The sequence below is a fragment of the Halichoeres trimaculatus genome, unplaced genomic scaffold (genome assembly GCF_033239565.1).
Source record: "Halichoeres trimaculatus isolate MK-OKI-2021-1 unplaced genomic scaffold, fHalTri1.1 fHalTri1_scaffold_23, whole genome shotgun sequence".
Lineage (NCBI taxonomy): Eukaryota > Metazoa > Chordata > Actinopteri > Labriformes > Labridae > Halichoeres > Halichoeres trimaculatus.
This window is the reverse complement of record NW_027437201.1, coordinates 25,070,035-25,085,105: the sequence shown is the minus strand read 5'-3', so window position 1 is coordinate 25,085,105 and position 15,071 is coordinate 25,070,035. Positions and strand designations below refer to the sequence as shown.

General features: G+C 50.8%; 1 protein-coding gene across 1 annotated transcript; it reads right to left on the bottom strand.

Annotated features, from left to right (window-relative positions):
* Positions 1-498: 498 nt before the first annotated feature.
* Positions 499-15,064, bottom strand: scn4aa (sodium channel, voltage-gated, type IV, alpha, a). The gene is made up of 24 exons (XM_074663754.1): positions 14,993-15,064; positions 14,786-14,914; positions 14,576-14,667; positions 14,227-14,493; positions 14,072-14,135; positions 13,433-13,574; positions 13,120-13,317; positions 12,871-13,038; positions 12,656-12,785; positions 12,045-12,283; positions 11,789-11,962; positions 11,324-11,680; positions 8,609-9,070; positions 8,481-8,522; positions 8,233-8,365; positions 7,993-8,147; positions 7,740-7,913; positions 7,523-7,645; positions 6,758-7,039; positions 4,914-4,967; positions 3,839-3,976; positions 3,654-3,758; positions 3,161-3,431; positions 499-3,082 (listed from the first exon to the last, which is right to left on the bottom strand). The coding sequence occupies exons 1-24, from the start codon at positions 15,061-15,063 to the stop codon at positions 1,785-1,787; spliced, it is 5,268 nt and encodes a 1,755-aa protein (XP_074519855.1). The 5' UTR covers position 15,064; the 3' UTR covers positions 499-1,784.
* Between the last annotated feature and the right edge of the window lie 7 nt (positions 15,065-15,071).

Here is a 15,071-nt window from a genome sequence, read left to right as displayed (position 1 = left end):
ACAGCTGTAGACCCTCATCCTGGATCTCCACAGCCTTCCTGATCTGGTCTATGCTGGTCTCTGAGCAGACGACCTCATGGTCTGCAGAGCGTTTACCGTCACAACAAGCCTTACAGCAGAAACTCACTGAGCAGAAAGTTCACATGCAGTTCACCACACAGCCACCAGGGGGCCCCAACGCATTCCACAGTAACACATGACTGATGACTGTTTCCCTACAAGAAGAGTTTTATTCTCACAGTTTTAACAAAATCATAAAAATGTACAATACAGAAGAAAAACATCATATGTACAGGCATCACTGACACTGCGTGTTCCAGGCGTGTACCAGGCGTGTACCAGGCGTGTACCAGGCGTGTACCAGGCGAGCCCGGCGTGTACCAGGCGTGTACCAGGTAAGCCAGACATGTATCACACGTGTACCAGAGGAGCTAGGCGTGTACCAGGCAAGTGCCAGGCGTGTACCAGGCGTGTACCAGGGGAGCCAGGCGTGTGCCAAGCGTGTACCACTAGTGTTCCAGGCGAGCCCGGCGTGGCGCTCTCCCTCCATTATAAATGTAAACAAAAGGAGGACACAGTCTTTGTTTCTCGTGAACTCCAGCCGTGTTCATCCCGTGGTGCTGCTCTCACACAGACCTCTGCTCAGGAATCACTGCCGTGCCGAGGCAGCAGGATAAGACACAAAGACCCAGCGTGAAGGAAACATTTCTCTGATCCTCCAGGGTCGATGTTTGGGCTGAACACGTGAAGAAGAAGAGACACAACCCTCTAAGGTCTATGGTAAAAAACAAACAAACTGGAAAACTGTCAAAGTGCTTATGTTGATCATGTTTTTATCGTCAGAGTAAGACATTTTAAATTAAGACTTACACAGCAGCAGAAGAAGCAGTTTTTACAAGAGGACGGCGTGTTTTTAACGTGTGAGGTTACGTTTTACAGCTGCTTCCAGCTTTGAATCTCAGCTTTGATGGGCCTTTCTGACTCTGCTATCACGACGGGGAAACTGGGAAGAGAGGCTGAGGGTCGGGATCGAACTGTCAGAGCTTTGAGCACGACAGACCTAAAACGTCTGATGGCAAAAGGACCCAACATGGCTGCTGTGACTGAAACCTCATTGAAACTGAACAGGAAGTGCAACAAGAGCTTAAAATGCTTCCACCTTAATGTGTGTGACCCACTTTGAGGCTCAGGTTTGAAGCTAAGAGCTGGATCTGAAGATCAGTGAGGACTGACGGTGGAAAACCACAGACGGGACGTCAGTGAGACTCGTGGATGAAGTCATCTTAGGAAACAGGAAGGGGTCGTGGTTTCACACGGTGAACTGCTCTAACCTGAGCTGGGAGGATATAAATAGAGCTGGTCTCTCAGAGACATGTGTTATCTGCATTAGCAGGCCGCGTGGTATTGTTAGCCAGCAGGTTATACCCTCATCAGAAAGGGGTGACTGCTTCCAGATGAATCATTTTATGTGTGTGACAGTGAAAGGTTGGCAGAAAGAGGCCTCACACCGGAGTGGGCTGTGTTTGGGTTAAACTACAGGACAGAAACTGAAGACATCCCAGCTCTGAAACATTGGACAGAAGAAATCTTTGGTTTGTTTGTGAGAAGCAGGTTTTAAAAAAGGACCAGATCAGATTAGAGCAAAACGCAGTGAGACATTACGCTAAAACAGGAAGAAGCATCCATCAGCTCTGTGTAACCTCTCCATCCAATGAGGGGCTTCAGCTCCATCAGTGGGCTCAAAACAACAACCTGAGGAAGACTAACATCATCTTCACTCTCTGCTATACGATCGACTCTCTGAGGTGTGCAGGTGGAGTCCACAGGTGTGGGCTCGGGGCAGAATGTAACAAAACCTCGTTAGTGATCTCGACCGGTACGACCATGATGTTCGGCTCAGGAGGGTCAGGAGCACACTCCACCTCTGAGTACTGAGACAAAGTCTCTGGATCAGGAGGCGGGTTAGCCAGACTCTCCACAGCAGCCTGCTCCATCTCCTCAGCAAGGTCCGCGTTGCTGCCGTAAAGCACGCCCATCCTCCGCGCCAGCATCCCCGCCTTTTCCGGAGGCTCCTCGCCATCATCGTTTCTACCCACCCTCTTACGGCGGGACATGAAAGCGGCGTGGCGTAAGCAGCGTTTCAGTAGGTGGGCGCGGTAAGCTCTCTGAATCACCACGGAGGCATTCTGCTCCTCTTTGTGGCGAACCGTGGTGGTGATCGGGGCGAAGGAGTCTGAGGTGGGATTGCTCAAGATGAACTTTGCCTCGATGCTCTCTCGCATCGCTGCCATCTCCACCGTGTCGCCCAGGACCATCTGAGTGACGGCCAACAAGACGTCCAGGCAGTGGATCCGGTCTCCTATCACCAGCGGCAGATCCATTTCAATCAGGCGGAAGCGGTTGGGCTTTGCGACCCTCAGCGGCTCCTGTAAGGTGTCACAGAAATCGGAGAGGCGGCTGTACTCGATGAACTGAGTCCCATCCACGTCGAACTTCTCCCACGTCTCGTTGAACATTTCAAAGTCGTCCTCACAGAGAGCGTCTCCGCTCTCCTCCTGCGCCACGTTGAAGTTCTCCAGGATGATGGCGATGTACATGTTGACCACGACTAAGAACGAGATGATGATGTAACTGCAGAAAAACATCATGCTCATTCCCGGGTTCCCACAGTTACCCTTAACATCAGTACCAGGGTTCTCAAAGTCCGGATCACAGTCTGGAGGCTCCTTGTTCAGCATGGGGAGCAGGAGGCCGTCCCACCCGGCTGATGTGGTGATCTGGAACAAGCAGATGATGCTGCCGCCAAACGTCTCAAAGTTAAATATGTCATCGATGCCGGCCTCCTTCTTCACATAGGCAAAGTTGGACATCCCAAATATGGAGAAGATGAACATGATGAGGAAGAGCAGGAGGCCAATGTTAAATAAGGCAGGAAGTGACATCATGAGAGCGAAGAGAAGCGTCCGGATGCCCTTTGCTCCTTTGATGAGACGGAGAATCCGGCCGATCCTGGCGAGTCGGATCACCCTGAAGAGAGTTGGTGACACAAAGTACTTCTCGATGAGGTCTGAGAGCATCGTGCCTGGAGGTCAGAGAGACGACAGAAGATAAAGACACAACCCGTCACACAGCAGCAGCCAGCAGCTCACACAGCACCTACCAGCTATGGACAGGATGACCACCACGAAGTCAAAGACGTTCCAGCCGTTGGTGAAGAAATACTGCCGCAAAGCAAAGAGCTTCAGCACGCACTCCCCGGTGAAGACCACGATGAAGGCCACGTTGACTTTGAAGAGGAAGTCCTCCTTCTCTGCGCTCTGGTTGTCCGTCTCCACCATCATGGTGACCATGTTGAGGCAGATGAGCACCATGATGAAGATGTCAAAGAACTGCTGACTGATGAAGTCGAACACCATCCCCTGGATGAGGTTCTGCGGGTCAGGAGGAGATGTGGGGTCAGTGGGCCTGTCGGCACCAGGAGTGTGGGTCAGAACAAGGTCAGTACTGAGCGCGTCAGAACAAACATGCCATCACTAAAACACTGAGGGATCTATTTAACCAGCTCAGCTCGTCGAGTCTTTACTAAAAGACTTCACACGCCGTTTCCAGGATTATTGATGATCTGGTCTCTGAGGATGAGACGCTGGACTTACAGTTGGACGTGGGATCGGCTTCTGGGGCTTCTTGGAGCCGAGTTTCTTCATGGCGTCGTAGTACTTCTTCTGTTCCTCAGTCATGAAGATATCTTTATCTCCAAAGTGCAGGAAAAAAACAAACAGAGATTATTTTCAGTGTCTGAATCAGATCTGAGTGATTCTTTGTAAAGTGTGTAACTTATCTTCTTCTTCTGTTGGTTGAAGTTGTCAATGATGACGCCGATGAAGAGGTTGAGCGTGAAGAAGGAGCCAAAGATGATGAAGATGACGAAGTACATGTACATGTAGAGGTTGATCTCATAAGACGGCTGCTCCAGGACCTTAAAGGTGGAAAACAGTCAAAGCATTAAGACGTGATAGTGAAATGTTGATACACCTGACAAACTGCAGACAAACTGTCAAAATCACAAACTTCACGTCTTGATGGAAACAGTCACCTGAAGTCAACACACCTGCAGCACCACTCGTCTCTGTGGCACATTAAAGCTGCCCTGTTACCCAGCTGACCCAGCCTAACCCAGTCTAACCCAGTCTAACCCAGTCTAACCCAGTCTAACCCAGTCTTACCCAGTCTAACCCAGTCTAACCCAGTCTTACCCAGTCTAACCCAGTCTAACCCAGCCTAACCCAGTCTTACCCAGCCTAACCCAGCCTAACCCAGCCTAACCCAGCCTAACCCAGCCTAACCCAGTCTTACCCAGCCTAACCCAGCCTAACCCAGTCTTACCCAGCCTAACCCAGCCTAACCCAGCCTAACCCAGTGTTTCTGACACAAACTGAAGGAAAAGCTCGTTGGTGTGGGCTTGAAGTAACTCCAAACTTCTGTAGCTTTCAGCTCTAACCCTAACCCTAACGTATGTGTTTATTGGAGATCCTCAGTGTGTGGAGTAAAACAGCTCAGACTGAGAGCAGGATCAGCTCTGGATCAAAGGTTAAACTGAATATGACACAAACAGAGAGGGCACTGGTGGACCTGAAGGTCAGATCCATTTTACTGTCACCATGCGTCACATATACAGTCTATACATTAACTTAAAATGCAGGGTGCTGTGAGGACTCCAGCCAAAAAGGATGGATTTCATATGCCCTAAAAAACCATCAAGCTGATCACAACAACCTGCAGCGTCTCTGAACAGATCAGAACAGATCAGGTCTGTGTGTGTTGGAGTATGAAAACTGTCTTTATCTATCAACGACAGGGCTAACCCTAACCCTTACTCTGACCCACTGTTAAAGTTTAGATTGAGATGAAATTACCTCCCTGGAGTCAACAGCGGCGTACATGATGTCCATCCAGCCTTTAAAAGTTGCCTGAAAGTGAAGATAAACATTTCAGATCACTGCTCAGAACTTTAATTTCCAGATTTAAGGTCAGTGTCTCCTCAAATTCACAAGATACGACTGCACTCCGCTTTGTGTCGAGTGCGCTCGTCAACTCACACCGGCAGCGTGTTCAGTTCAGCAAGCTTCATGACTGACGGACACGCGAGTCTGAGGAGTTCCTGCTCTTTCCACTCCATCATTAACCTCTCTTCATCTATGTGGGGCTGGAAACCCCAAACCAGGACTCCTGGTCTGGCTCTGCTCGTTATGGCTCTCAGTTGTTGGAGTCAAGCTAAATACAAACTGGTTCTGAACGGGATTTGTTTTATTTTGAAAGTCACTGGATGTTACAGTTTCCGAACACTACTTCCTGTCCCGCTCGCTGTGCCCTCTGACGCGTCACAGCTCAGGGGTCCGGCAGAAACAGGCTGGCTGCGTACCAGCCGCACAGACGGTCTGATAAGTGGGTATAGTCCCTCGTTCCTGGAACGGGTTTTTGAAGCAGATCAGATAACACGGCCATACTGGAAGTGGACGGGCTTTGGACCTCCGCACTAACAGCTAGAGGGCGCCGTCAGTCACATGAGCTGAGCTAGCACGTCTGATTGGGTGAATTCACGATCTTAATGTTTTCTAAACTGCCAAGTAAGTAAAAAATCCTCCCCAACAGCAAAATGAGCTGGTGACGGGAGATGTTTGTTGCACCGGGCTGACAACGTGTTTGTTTCTGCTGTGAAACGTCTTCGTTGGCTTTGAGCCAGCCTCAATCGGACACTGCACTGCATCGAGACCACACTGCATCGTCTCATGTTTTTAGACCAAAGATCAGCCGCAGCCCGCCGGACCAGCCGTGCAGCCGGACCAGCCGTGCAGCCGGACCAGCCGTGCAGCCGGACCAGCCGTGCAGCCGGACCAGCCGTGCAGCCGGACCAGCCGTGCAGCCGGACCAGCCGTGCAGCCGGACCAGCCGTGCAGCCGTGCAGCCGGACCAGCCGTGCAGCCGGACCAGCCGTGCAGCCGTGCAGCCGGACCAGCCGTGCAGCCGGACCAGCCGTGCAGCCAGACCAGCCGTGCAGCCAGACCAGCCGCAGCCCGCCGGACCAGCCGTGCAGCCGGACCAGCCGCAGCCCGCCGGACCAGCCGTGCAGCCGGACCAGCCGCAGCCTGCCGGACCAGCCGTGCAGCCGGACCAGCCGTGCAGCCGGACCAGCCGTGCAGCCGGACCAGCCGTGCAGCCAGACCAGCCGTGCAGCCGGACCAGCCGTGCAGCCGGACCAGCCGTGCAGCCGGACCAGCCGTGCAGCCAGACCAGCCGTGCAGCCAGACCAGCCGTGCAGCCAGACCAGCTGGACCAGCCGCAGCCTGCCGGACCAGCCGTGCAGCCAGACCAGCCGTGCAGCCGTGCAGCCAGACCAGCCGTGCAGCCGTGCAGCCGGACCAGCTGGACCAGCCGTGCAGCCAGACCAGCCGTGCAGCCGGACCAGCCGTGCAGCCGTGCAGCCAGACCAGCCGTGCAGCCGTGCAGCCGGACCAGCTGGACCAGCCGTGCAGCCAGACCAGCTGGACCAGCCGTGCAGCCGGACCAGCCGTGCAGCCGGACCAGCCGTGCAGCCGGACCAGCCGTGCAGCCGTGCAGCCGGACCAGCCGGACCAGCCGGACTCTAACGGATCCAGAGCGAGCTGACACATCGACTGGAACAGAAACCTATCTGATCCAGTGCAGTGACGCAGCGGAGACGGACTGAAGACGCATCAGGTGTGTTGCAGCCGCTCCTCACCACTTGAAGCAGAGACAGGTAGCCTTTCCCCACGTTGTCATAGTTGACTTTCACGTTGACCCAGCGAGCCTCCTGCGTGGCCTCCATCAAGGCCAGGCACTCGCTCTTGTTGTTGACCACGGACATGGGGAAGAGCTCCTCCGAGGTGGTGTTAATACATCGATAGAACTTCCCAGCGAACAGGTTGACTCCCATGATGCTGAAGATGAGCCAGAATATGAGACAGACCAGCAGGACGTTGAAGATGGACGGGATGGCGCCAACAAGAGCGTTCACGACCACCTGCACCACAGAGAGCTGGGATTAGGGAGCAGTCATAACAGCTCCAGAGGTCGAACCAACAGGCTGAGCTAAACCTCTCACCTCAGCTGGCTCTGGTGGTCAGCAGGTGTTAGCATGCATTAAACACACAGAGGAAAGACAGTTACTGACTCATCACCGTGTTATTATCTACACTCAGACAAGCTGTGTGCACACATACTCCAGGCATATTAATCAGGACGCAAAAAATACCCTTAATATAAAAAATAGATTACACTAACTCTGTGCACGTTTTTTATCAAGCTTAACCAGGGATCAAACATTTCCTGTTTGCGTGGGTATAAATTAAATTAAACCTTTATTTTTGTCACATTTTTTAACAGTAATGGATAAAATAATTAGTTGTAAATAATAATTCATGTTACATCACAGCTCTGCTTCATTTCTAAATCAATACAAGCCATGCATGTTGTCTAAACGTGGCTTTATAGACGACAAACGTACCCTCATCCCTTCAAATCTGGATAACGCCCGGAGAGGTCTCAGCGCCCTGAGCGTTCTGAGGGATTTGATTGGTCCGAGGTCGGAGTACCCCATCCAGTTGGCGAATAAACTGATCAGAGAAATCTGCAGCAGGATCAAAACATCCTCTGTTCAAGTGTTACCACAGACTCAGACTGATTGGATCATGCACTTTCAGTATCAGGAAATCCAAACTTACATCCACGATGAAGAAGTCCAGCCAGCACCAAGCGTTTGTGAAATACGTCTTGAAGCCGTACGCGATCCACTTCAGGAGCATCTCGATGATGAAGATGTAGGTGAAAACTTTGTCGGCAAACTCCAGGATGATTTTGATGGTTCGACGTCTCTCTATGTGTATGTCTTCAAAGGCCTGACGGAAAAAGAGCCCGGACAGCTCGATCAGCGTCTGAGGAGTCAGCATTTGTACATGTGACGACGGAAACACTCACCAGCGCTCCGCTGCTGAGGAGGATCATGAAGATGATGAAGGTTTCAAACCAGTCATGCTCCACAATCGTGAAACAAGTCCTGCGCAGGTTCCACCACTTTTTGCCCCGACCTTGGGTGATGTCGACGGTCAGACACGGCCAGCGCTTCACGCACTCTGAGACAAGAGGAAGAGGGAGGGACCAGAGCCACGGTCAGGTTTACAGGATTCACTATGACTGCAGTATGAACGGTGTCAGCACCTTCAGTGAAGCAGTCCTCGGGCTCTACCGGGTCCGGCTCTTCCTCCTCCTCTTCCTCAGGTTCAGGCTCAGGGGGCTGGTAGTCCACTGTGCTACACACTGAGGAATCCCCATCATTCAAAGCACCCATAAGCTAGTCAAGAATTACAACCGGAGCTCAGTTATTAAGCCACTACAGAGGATCGATAAGGTCTTTTCCCAACATCATCCAGCTCATGTTTGATACTTTAAGACCCTCGGTTACTTACTTTGTCATCTCCCAGCGTACCGTCTTTATCTCCCTCGTTCTCCTGAGAACCACAGAAGAAAAGCACAAAACTCATTTTTCCTGACAGTCTTCTGTCCATCCAGTAAACCATAGATCTGTGGTACTCACTGCGTTAAGCAGATTCAACTTTTCATCTGACCCAGAGTCCTCATCATCATCTTCATCATCCTCATCCTCATCATCATCAAGGTTTTCAAAGTCGGACTCCACCATGGCGATGGGCACAGTTAGATCCACCTCTCCATCCACGATGATCCCAGGAGGCCGGCCTTGGACCAAACAGTTGGATAACCCGTCTGCCATTTTGACATCCTGACCCGTGTCCAGGTGGTTCATCTCAATCTGCTCCGCTTTAGCGTCCTCCTCCTGCCCCGGCTCTTCAGGCTCCCTCGGCTTCCTGCCAACAACCTGTAGGATTGTTTGAACCATGAAGGCTTTGACCCAGTCGATGCCTCGTGTGATCCTGCCGATGGCGATCTGGAGGTTGTTCATCTCTCCGTCATCGTCCCCGACTGACAGGTTGTCTCCACTAAAAGAGCTGAGCAGCAAGGCCAGGAAGAGGTTCAACACCTGGCAAACAAAGGTGGAACGAGGGCTGGGTCAAGAAATGTTCAAATCTGAACATGCATGAAAAGTGAACAATAAGTTTCAGACAAAGATTGCTGAGTCGAAAAACTGACACCGCCAAACTTAACGTCTGGACTCAGATACCCAGCAGCTGTAAAGTGAGTCCTGTGATGGCTCATTAATAAATATTATGTTGTCTGCCTCCTGTTGCATATGCAGCTATCTTTAGTTTCTAAACCTGTGAGTCAATTTCTCGGTTCTTATTTCCCAGGTTTAGCGGGGGATCATGGTTACACGGGCCGGGCCGGGCTGATCCAGAGCAGGAGCTGTGAATCAGAAAGAGGTCGAAGGGTAAAAGATGAGTTAAACCTCTGAGGCACCACGGACGAGGATTAGAAACTGATACGACGATTTAAGAGTCGTGATGCTCAAAATAATGCTGCGAGACGCTCAGAGTTATCACTCCTTTGGTTTCCCGGCTGCTAATGCAGCTGCGCTGTGACATGTTGGGCTCTTTAAGGAAACGACTGAACGCTTCGGAGTGATAACCCTTTTCATGCAGGGAGTCAGGGCAGGTAGAGAGGTGTATGAGGAGGAAGAAATCACTACAAACAATAAACTTTGATCCTCTGCACTCGATCAACGATGACACTGATCAACTGATGGTCCAACATGATAACCCCTCCATCACTTACAGACAGACATGCTCTCAGATGACTCTTCCTGAACCCCGACCCTCTGCCACCAGAGCCCTGCTCGCTCAGCTCGCCCTGCTCGCTCAGCTGTCTGTGTTTGTTCCCTCAGCGGCAGCGTGCTTACTGGAGCCAGATCTTAGCACAGACTCAAGGTCAAAACCACTGTTTAGGGACTGGAGTCATCTGATCTAAATAGAAACCCCCTCCTCTGAAGTGTGTCTGTACATTGTCACGCCAACGCAGATAGTGTAAGGTGGAGAGTTTAATGCCACGATACTTCATCCAAATGCTGCCAAACAAATACTTTGATATCTGGACAATGATCCCATATCCTCTTCACTTCTATTAATAACCAAACAGGAAATGGTTTTGGCTTTAGTCATTGAACACGATGCTGAAATGATGACAGAGAGCGATCATCTGTATCATCTGTGCATTCAGGAGGCCGAGGGGAAATGTCAGGGGCCGTATTTCCTTTCCACAGACACTCAGGATTCCTCCCTGAGCATCACAACCTCTGCTGCCTCCCTGAGACCGCAGACCCCAAAGGTAAGAGCTGCCGAAGCAGTTTAACCTCCAACTATTCACAAATGATTTGTTACACTGCCCCCTGGTGGGCAGGATTTCCTCCCACAGCTGTCACTGAGCTGAGAGGTTAACAATAGCCCGCTGGGATCCACATACCACAGATAGCATGGCATTATGGTAATCCAGCTGCCAGATTAAGAGAGGTTTTTCACAATGATTGGTCAGATTTACAGCTTCACAGCAGCGACAGTCGGATGGAGGTTACATATTGTTGAGTTGCAGCATCTATAAGGTCGGGATTGTCAGATTCATGATCTGATATAAGCAGCATGACCCGGATTTATTCCAAAGACTCTCTCTCTTAAATTTCCTTCTCTTGGTTGTTTTGGTTAGGGTTAGGCTCAGGGTCAGGGTTAGGCTCAGGGTCAGGGTTAGGCTCAGGGTCAGGGTCAGGGTTAGGGTTAGGGTTAGGCTCAGGGTCAGGGTCAGGGTTAGGGTTAGGATCAGGGTTAGGGTCAGGGTTAGGGTCAGGGTTAGGGTCAGGGTTAGGGTTAGGGTTAGGGTTAGGCTCAGGGTCAGGGTCAGGGTTAGGGTCAGGGTCAGGGTTAGGCTCAGGGTCAGGGTTAGGGTTAGGGTCAGGGTCAGGGTTAGGTTCAGGGTCAGGGTCAGGGTCAGGGTCAGGGTCAGGGTCAGGTTTAGGGTCAGGGTCAGGGTTAGGGTTAGGGTTAGGGTCAGGGTCAGGGTCAGGATTAGGGTTAGGGTCAGGGTTAGGGTTAGGGTCAGGGTTAGGCTCAGGGTCAGGGTCAGGGTTAGGCTCAGGGTTAGGGTCACGGTTAGGGTCAGGGTTAGGGTTAGGGTCAGGGTCAGGGTCAAAGTCAGGGTCAGGGTCAAAGTCAGGGTCAGGGTCAGGGTTAGGGTCAGGGTCAGGGTCAGGGTCAGGATTAGGGAGCCCCCCTCCACCATAAATGCTCCTTTAATTTGAACATGAATCTGAGATCAGCATTCAGGCACCAGAGGCTGTTTTTTCTCTCACCACCAGATTCCCAATGACCATGACCATCATGAAGACGACCAAACACATCCCGGCTCCAGCCACCTCCATGCAGTCCCACATGGTCTCGATCCACTCCCCGCACAGGATCCTGAACACGATGAGGAACGAGTGGAAGAAGTCGTTCATGTGCCAGCGCGGCAGCTCACACTCCGTGGAAATCTTGCAAACGCAGTCCTTATAACTCTTCCCGAAGAGCTGCATCCCCACCACGGCGAAGATGAAGACGATGATGGCCAGCACCAGGGTCAGATTTCCTAAAGCTCCGACAGAGTTCCCGATAATCTTGATCAGCATGTTGAGCGTCGGCCAGGACTTTGCCAGTTTGAAGACTCTGAGCTGTCTCCACCAGAGGACGGACAGAAACAGAGACAGAGAGAATCATCAGCAGGAGAGTTATCCTCTGAAAGCTAACCGTCATAAATCATCATCCACCCTCTTTCTTACCAGACGGAAAGATCTCAGCACGGACAAACCCTGGACGTTGGCCAGCCCTAACTCCACCAGACTGAGAGTGACGATGATGCTGTCGAAAATGTTCCACCCGACCTGGAAGTAGTAGTAAGGGTCCATGGCGATGAGCTTGAAGAACATCTCTGCCGTGAAGATCCCAGTGAAGACCTGTGGACGGAGAGGAGGCGTCAGTTCATGCTCACAGTGAATCACTTCAGGTGATTTCTTCAAAGTGAAATGAGACATTCACCAGATTCCCCACGGACAGCATGTTGTCAAACTCTGGGGTCATGGGGTAGTGCTCCATGGCCATGAACAGCGTGTTGAGCACGATGCAGATGGTGATAGCCAAGTCAACAAAAGGATCCATCACCACAAAATACATCCACTTCTTAAACGCCACCCACTGTGGGCAGCAGTCCCACTTCAGAAATATGTCTGCGAACTTGTACCAACCGGGCGGGCACGGCCTCTGAGCCTCCTCCAACTCTAGACGAACAGAGAGGACAAACATTTTGGTAGTCTTTGAAACCAAAAGCTAACGGAGGGCACAGAGTGTCTGCTCTGAGCCAAGCTGCCGTTGGGCTGAAATAGACAAAGATTAACGCCTCAGGGTCTCGACTCCTGATGTTGACAGGAATTTCTGCGGCACACAGTTTGATTGGATGGACTGTAACGAGCTGGAGACAATGCTACTGTCTTGGCCTCAGATGGACTGGAGTATAACGCTAATAACTGCTTGATAATCTCAGCAATTACAGCTCACATTAGAGGATCACAGAGACCATGCTGACCCTGAAAGTCCTGCTGGGTTTGTGTCGTCCCGTCTGCAGGGGTCATGTTGGAGACTTGTTGCCGTACCTTCCATAGCAGCCGCGGTCAGCACCGACAGAGCGCTGGGAGCTTTCTGCGTGAGGCCTGGTTCCTCCAGGTGGAGCATGCTGGGCACAGAGCCCACAGACTTCTCCCTCATCTCATAATCTGGAGCCGGCTGTGAAGAAAACAATGGGTCGTTAACAGTGTCAACCTAAAAATCACTTTAGTGTTTCTTCCAGTGACTCAATCCCCAGACAAACCTGGTCCATGGTGGGCGCTCTTATGAGCAGACGTGGAACAATCCTCCCGTTACAGTCCTTGATAACTTCATCGTGTTCGAGGCTTCGTTCATCATCCGCCATCTCAGACACGCTGTGATGACTGAGCGACTTTTTACTGGTTAGCGTCACCTGACTCCCGAGGGCCTGCTGGATTAAAAATTCATCTTTTTTTAAAAACTGTCTACGAAAAATGTTTCATCTGTAAAGATTTAACACCCAGAACGTTACCTGTTCCTGGTTCTTGAGCTGCTCCAGTAAGCGCTGGAACTCCTCTTCTTTCTCGATGGCCTCTCGCTGGGTCGCCTGGTTCTGTTCGTCATACGCCATGGCTACCACAGCCAGGATGAGGTTGATGAGGTAGAAGGAGCCCAGAAAGATAATAACGATGAAGAACAGCATGTATGTCTTTCCAGCCGCCCGCAGGATCTGTGTTTGGAGCAACAAAGGAGCTACGAGAACTAAGGACACGTCTCTTTTTTACAACGTAAATTCAAAGGAGGAAATTCTCAAGTTAAAGATCAAAAGTGGAAAAAGTGCCAACCAGCTGGAAGAGGTTCTCCCAGTAGTCCTGGGTCATGAGTCTGAAAAGAGCCAGGAAGGCCCAGCCGAACGAGTCGAAACTGGTGTAGCCGAAGTTTGGGTTCCTCCCAGCCTTCATGCAGGTGTATCCCTCTGGGCACTTTCTACCAGCAGAGAGTCAGGATGCTGTGACTGTTCAGACTTTATCAAATCAAAACACCTACCATGATACTGATATCTGGTTTAAACTGGCATTTAAAGGCGCAGAGAGGACTTCACATTGATTACAGTGACACCTGTGGCTGGAATTGGAACTGTTTATCACTCAGGTATCATCAGACCACCTGGACTTCTTGTGGTTGTTTTGGCCTTAAAAGAGTCAGAGATCATGCCTGGAAAACCCATCCTCTCCTCTTTCAGAACCTGTTTGAGTTTTTTCTCTTGCCCAAACGTTAGGAGAGTTACGGTAATGAGAGCAGCTTGCACATGGTGCACACATGGTGCACACATGGTGTGCATGGATCCCTGAGCAGTACTGTGATACCCAGGATACTGTGGTGAAGCTGGTTGAGGAGTTACGGTGAGGGGGGGCCCCAACAGTCCTCGCAGTGCCTTCAAACATGAGCCAACAGGATTTTCCAGATAAACCAAGTGTACATACCCAGCGTCAGAGCTGTTTCCACAGAGCAGAGCATCAGGACTGCCTTCCAGGAAATACTGGTTATCTGAGCCCACACAGTGAAGAATGGGAGCGTAAACTCAGGACCAAAGCAGCTCAAAGAGAAAATAAACAGGAACCTGTGTTTGGAAATCTACCTGTGTTTTCGATGTACTCCATGAAATTAAAGGAGCTGTTGAAATACGTGGTATCGTTGTAGCCCAGGGTGTCGTTGAAGGACAGAGTGTCGTTAAACATGGTGGCGTTTAGATCAATGGGCCAGCGAATGCATTTCTGTCGAAGGTTTCCCATGAAGAGCTGAAGACCAACCAGAGCGAAGACTGCAAGGGCGAAGACGGTCAGAATCATGACATCCACCATCTTCTTCACCGACTGGATCAAAGCGCCCACGATGGTTTTCAAACCTGAGGAAACACAATCAGATGTTAGCGTATCTGGAGAATGGTGGAGGTAACGATGGCGTATGAGAAATCACTGAGTCCTCACCAGGAATCACAGTTATTGTTTTAAGAGCTCGAAGTACACGAAACGTCCTGAGGGCCGACACATTTCCCAGGTCGACGAACTCAGTGATGTATCTGCAGAAAGACGTTGAAACAGCTCATCAAAGGTTTGCCAGAAGCCCAGCGTTTGAAGAACATAACTGTTTTTTTATATCAGTGATCAGGTTGGGAAACGGCACTCTGGGATACTCACGCCATGCTGATCACCATGAAATCCAGCCAATTCCATGGATCTCGAAGGAATGTAAAAGATCCAACACAGAAACCTCGAGACAACACTTTGACTGTTGCCTCAAAGGTGTAGATACCAGTAAAAACATATCTATGAACAAAAAGTTCATCACCTGTTAGCGTGAGGAAACCACATGTGAACAACTGAGGAGAGCGACGGGGGACTTACTCTACTGTTTTACTCCATGCTGGTGGATTGCTCATGGTCATGAAAACACAATTCGATAGAATGGTAATCATGATGAACA

Bases quoted from the DNA above. Each gene is read 5' to 3' on its own strand.
- scn4aa (XM_074663754.1), bottom strand. From the start codon at position 15,063: ATGATTACCATTCTATCGAATTGTGTTTTCATGACCATGAGCAATCCA. The intron at 13,575-14,071 runs GTATGTACACTT...CTCTGCTGGTAG, and splicing joins GGAAACAGCTCTGACGCTGG to AAAGTGCCCAGAGGGATACA. The intron at 8,523-8,608 runs GTGAGTACCACA...TGTGGTTCTCAG, and splicing joins AGTTGAATCTGCTTAACGCA to GAGAACGAGGGAGATAAAGA.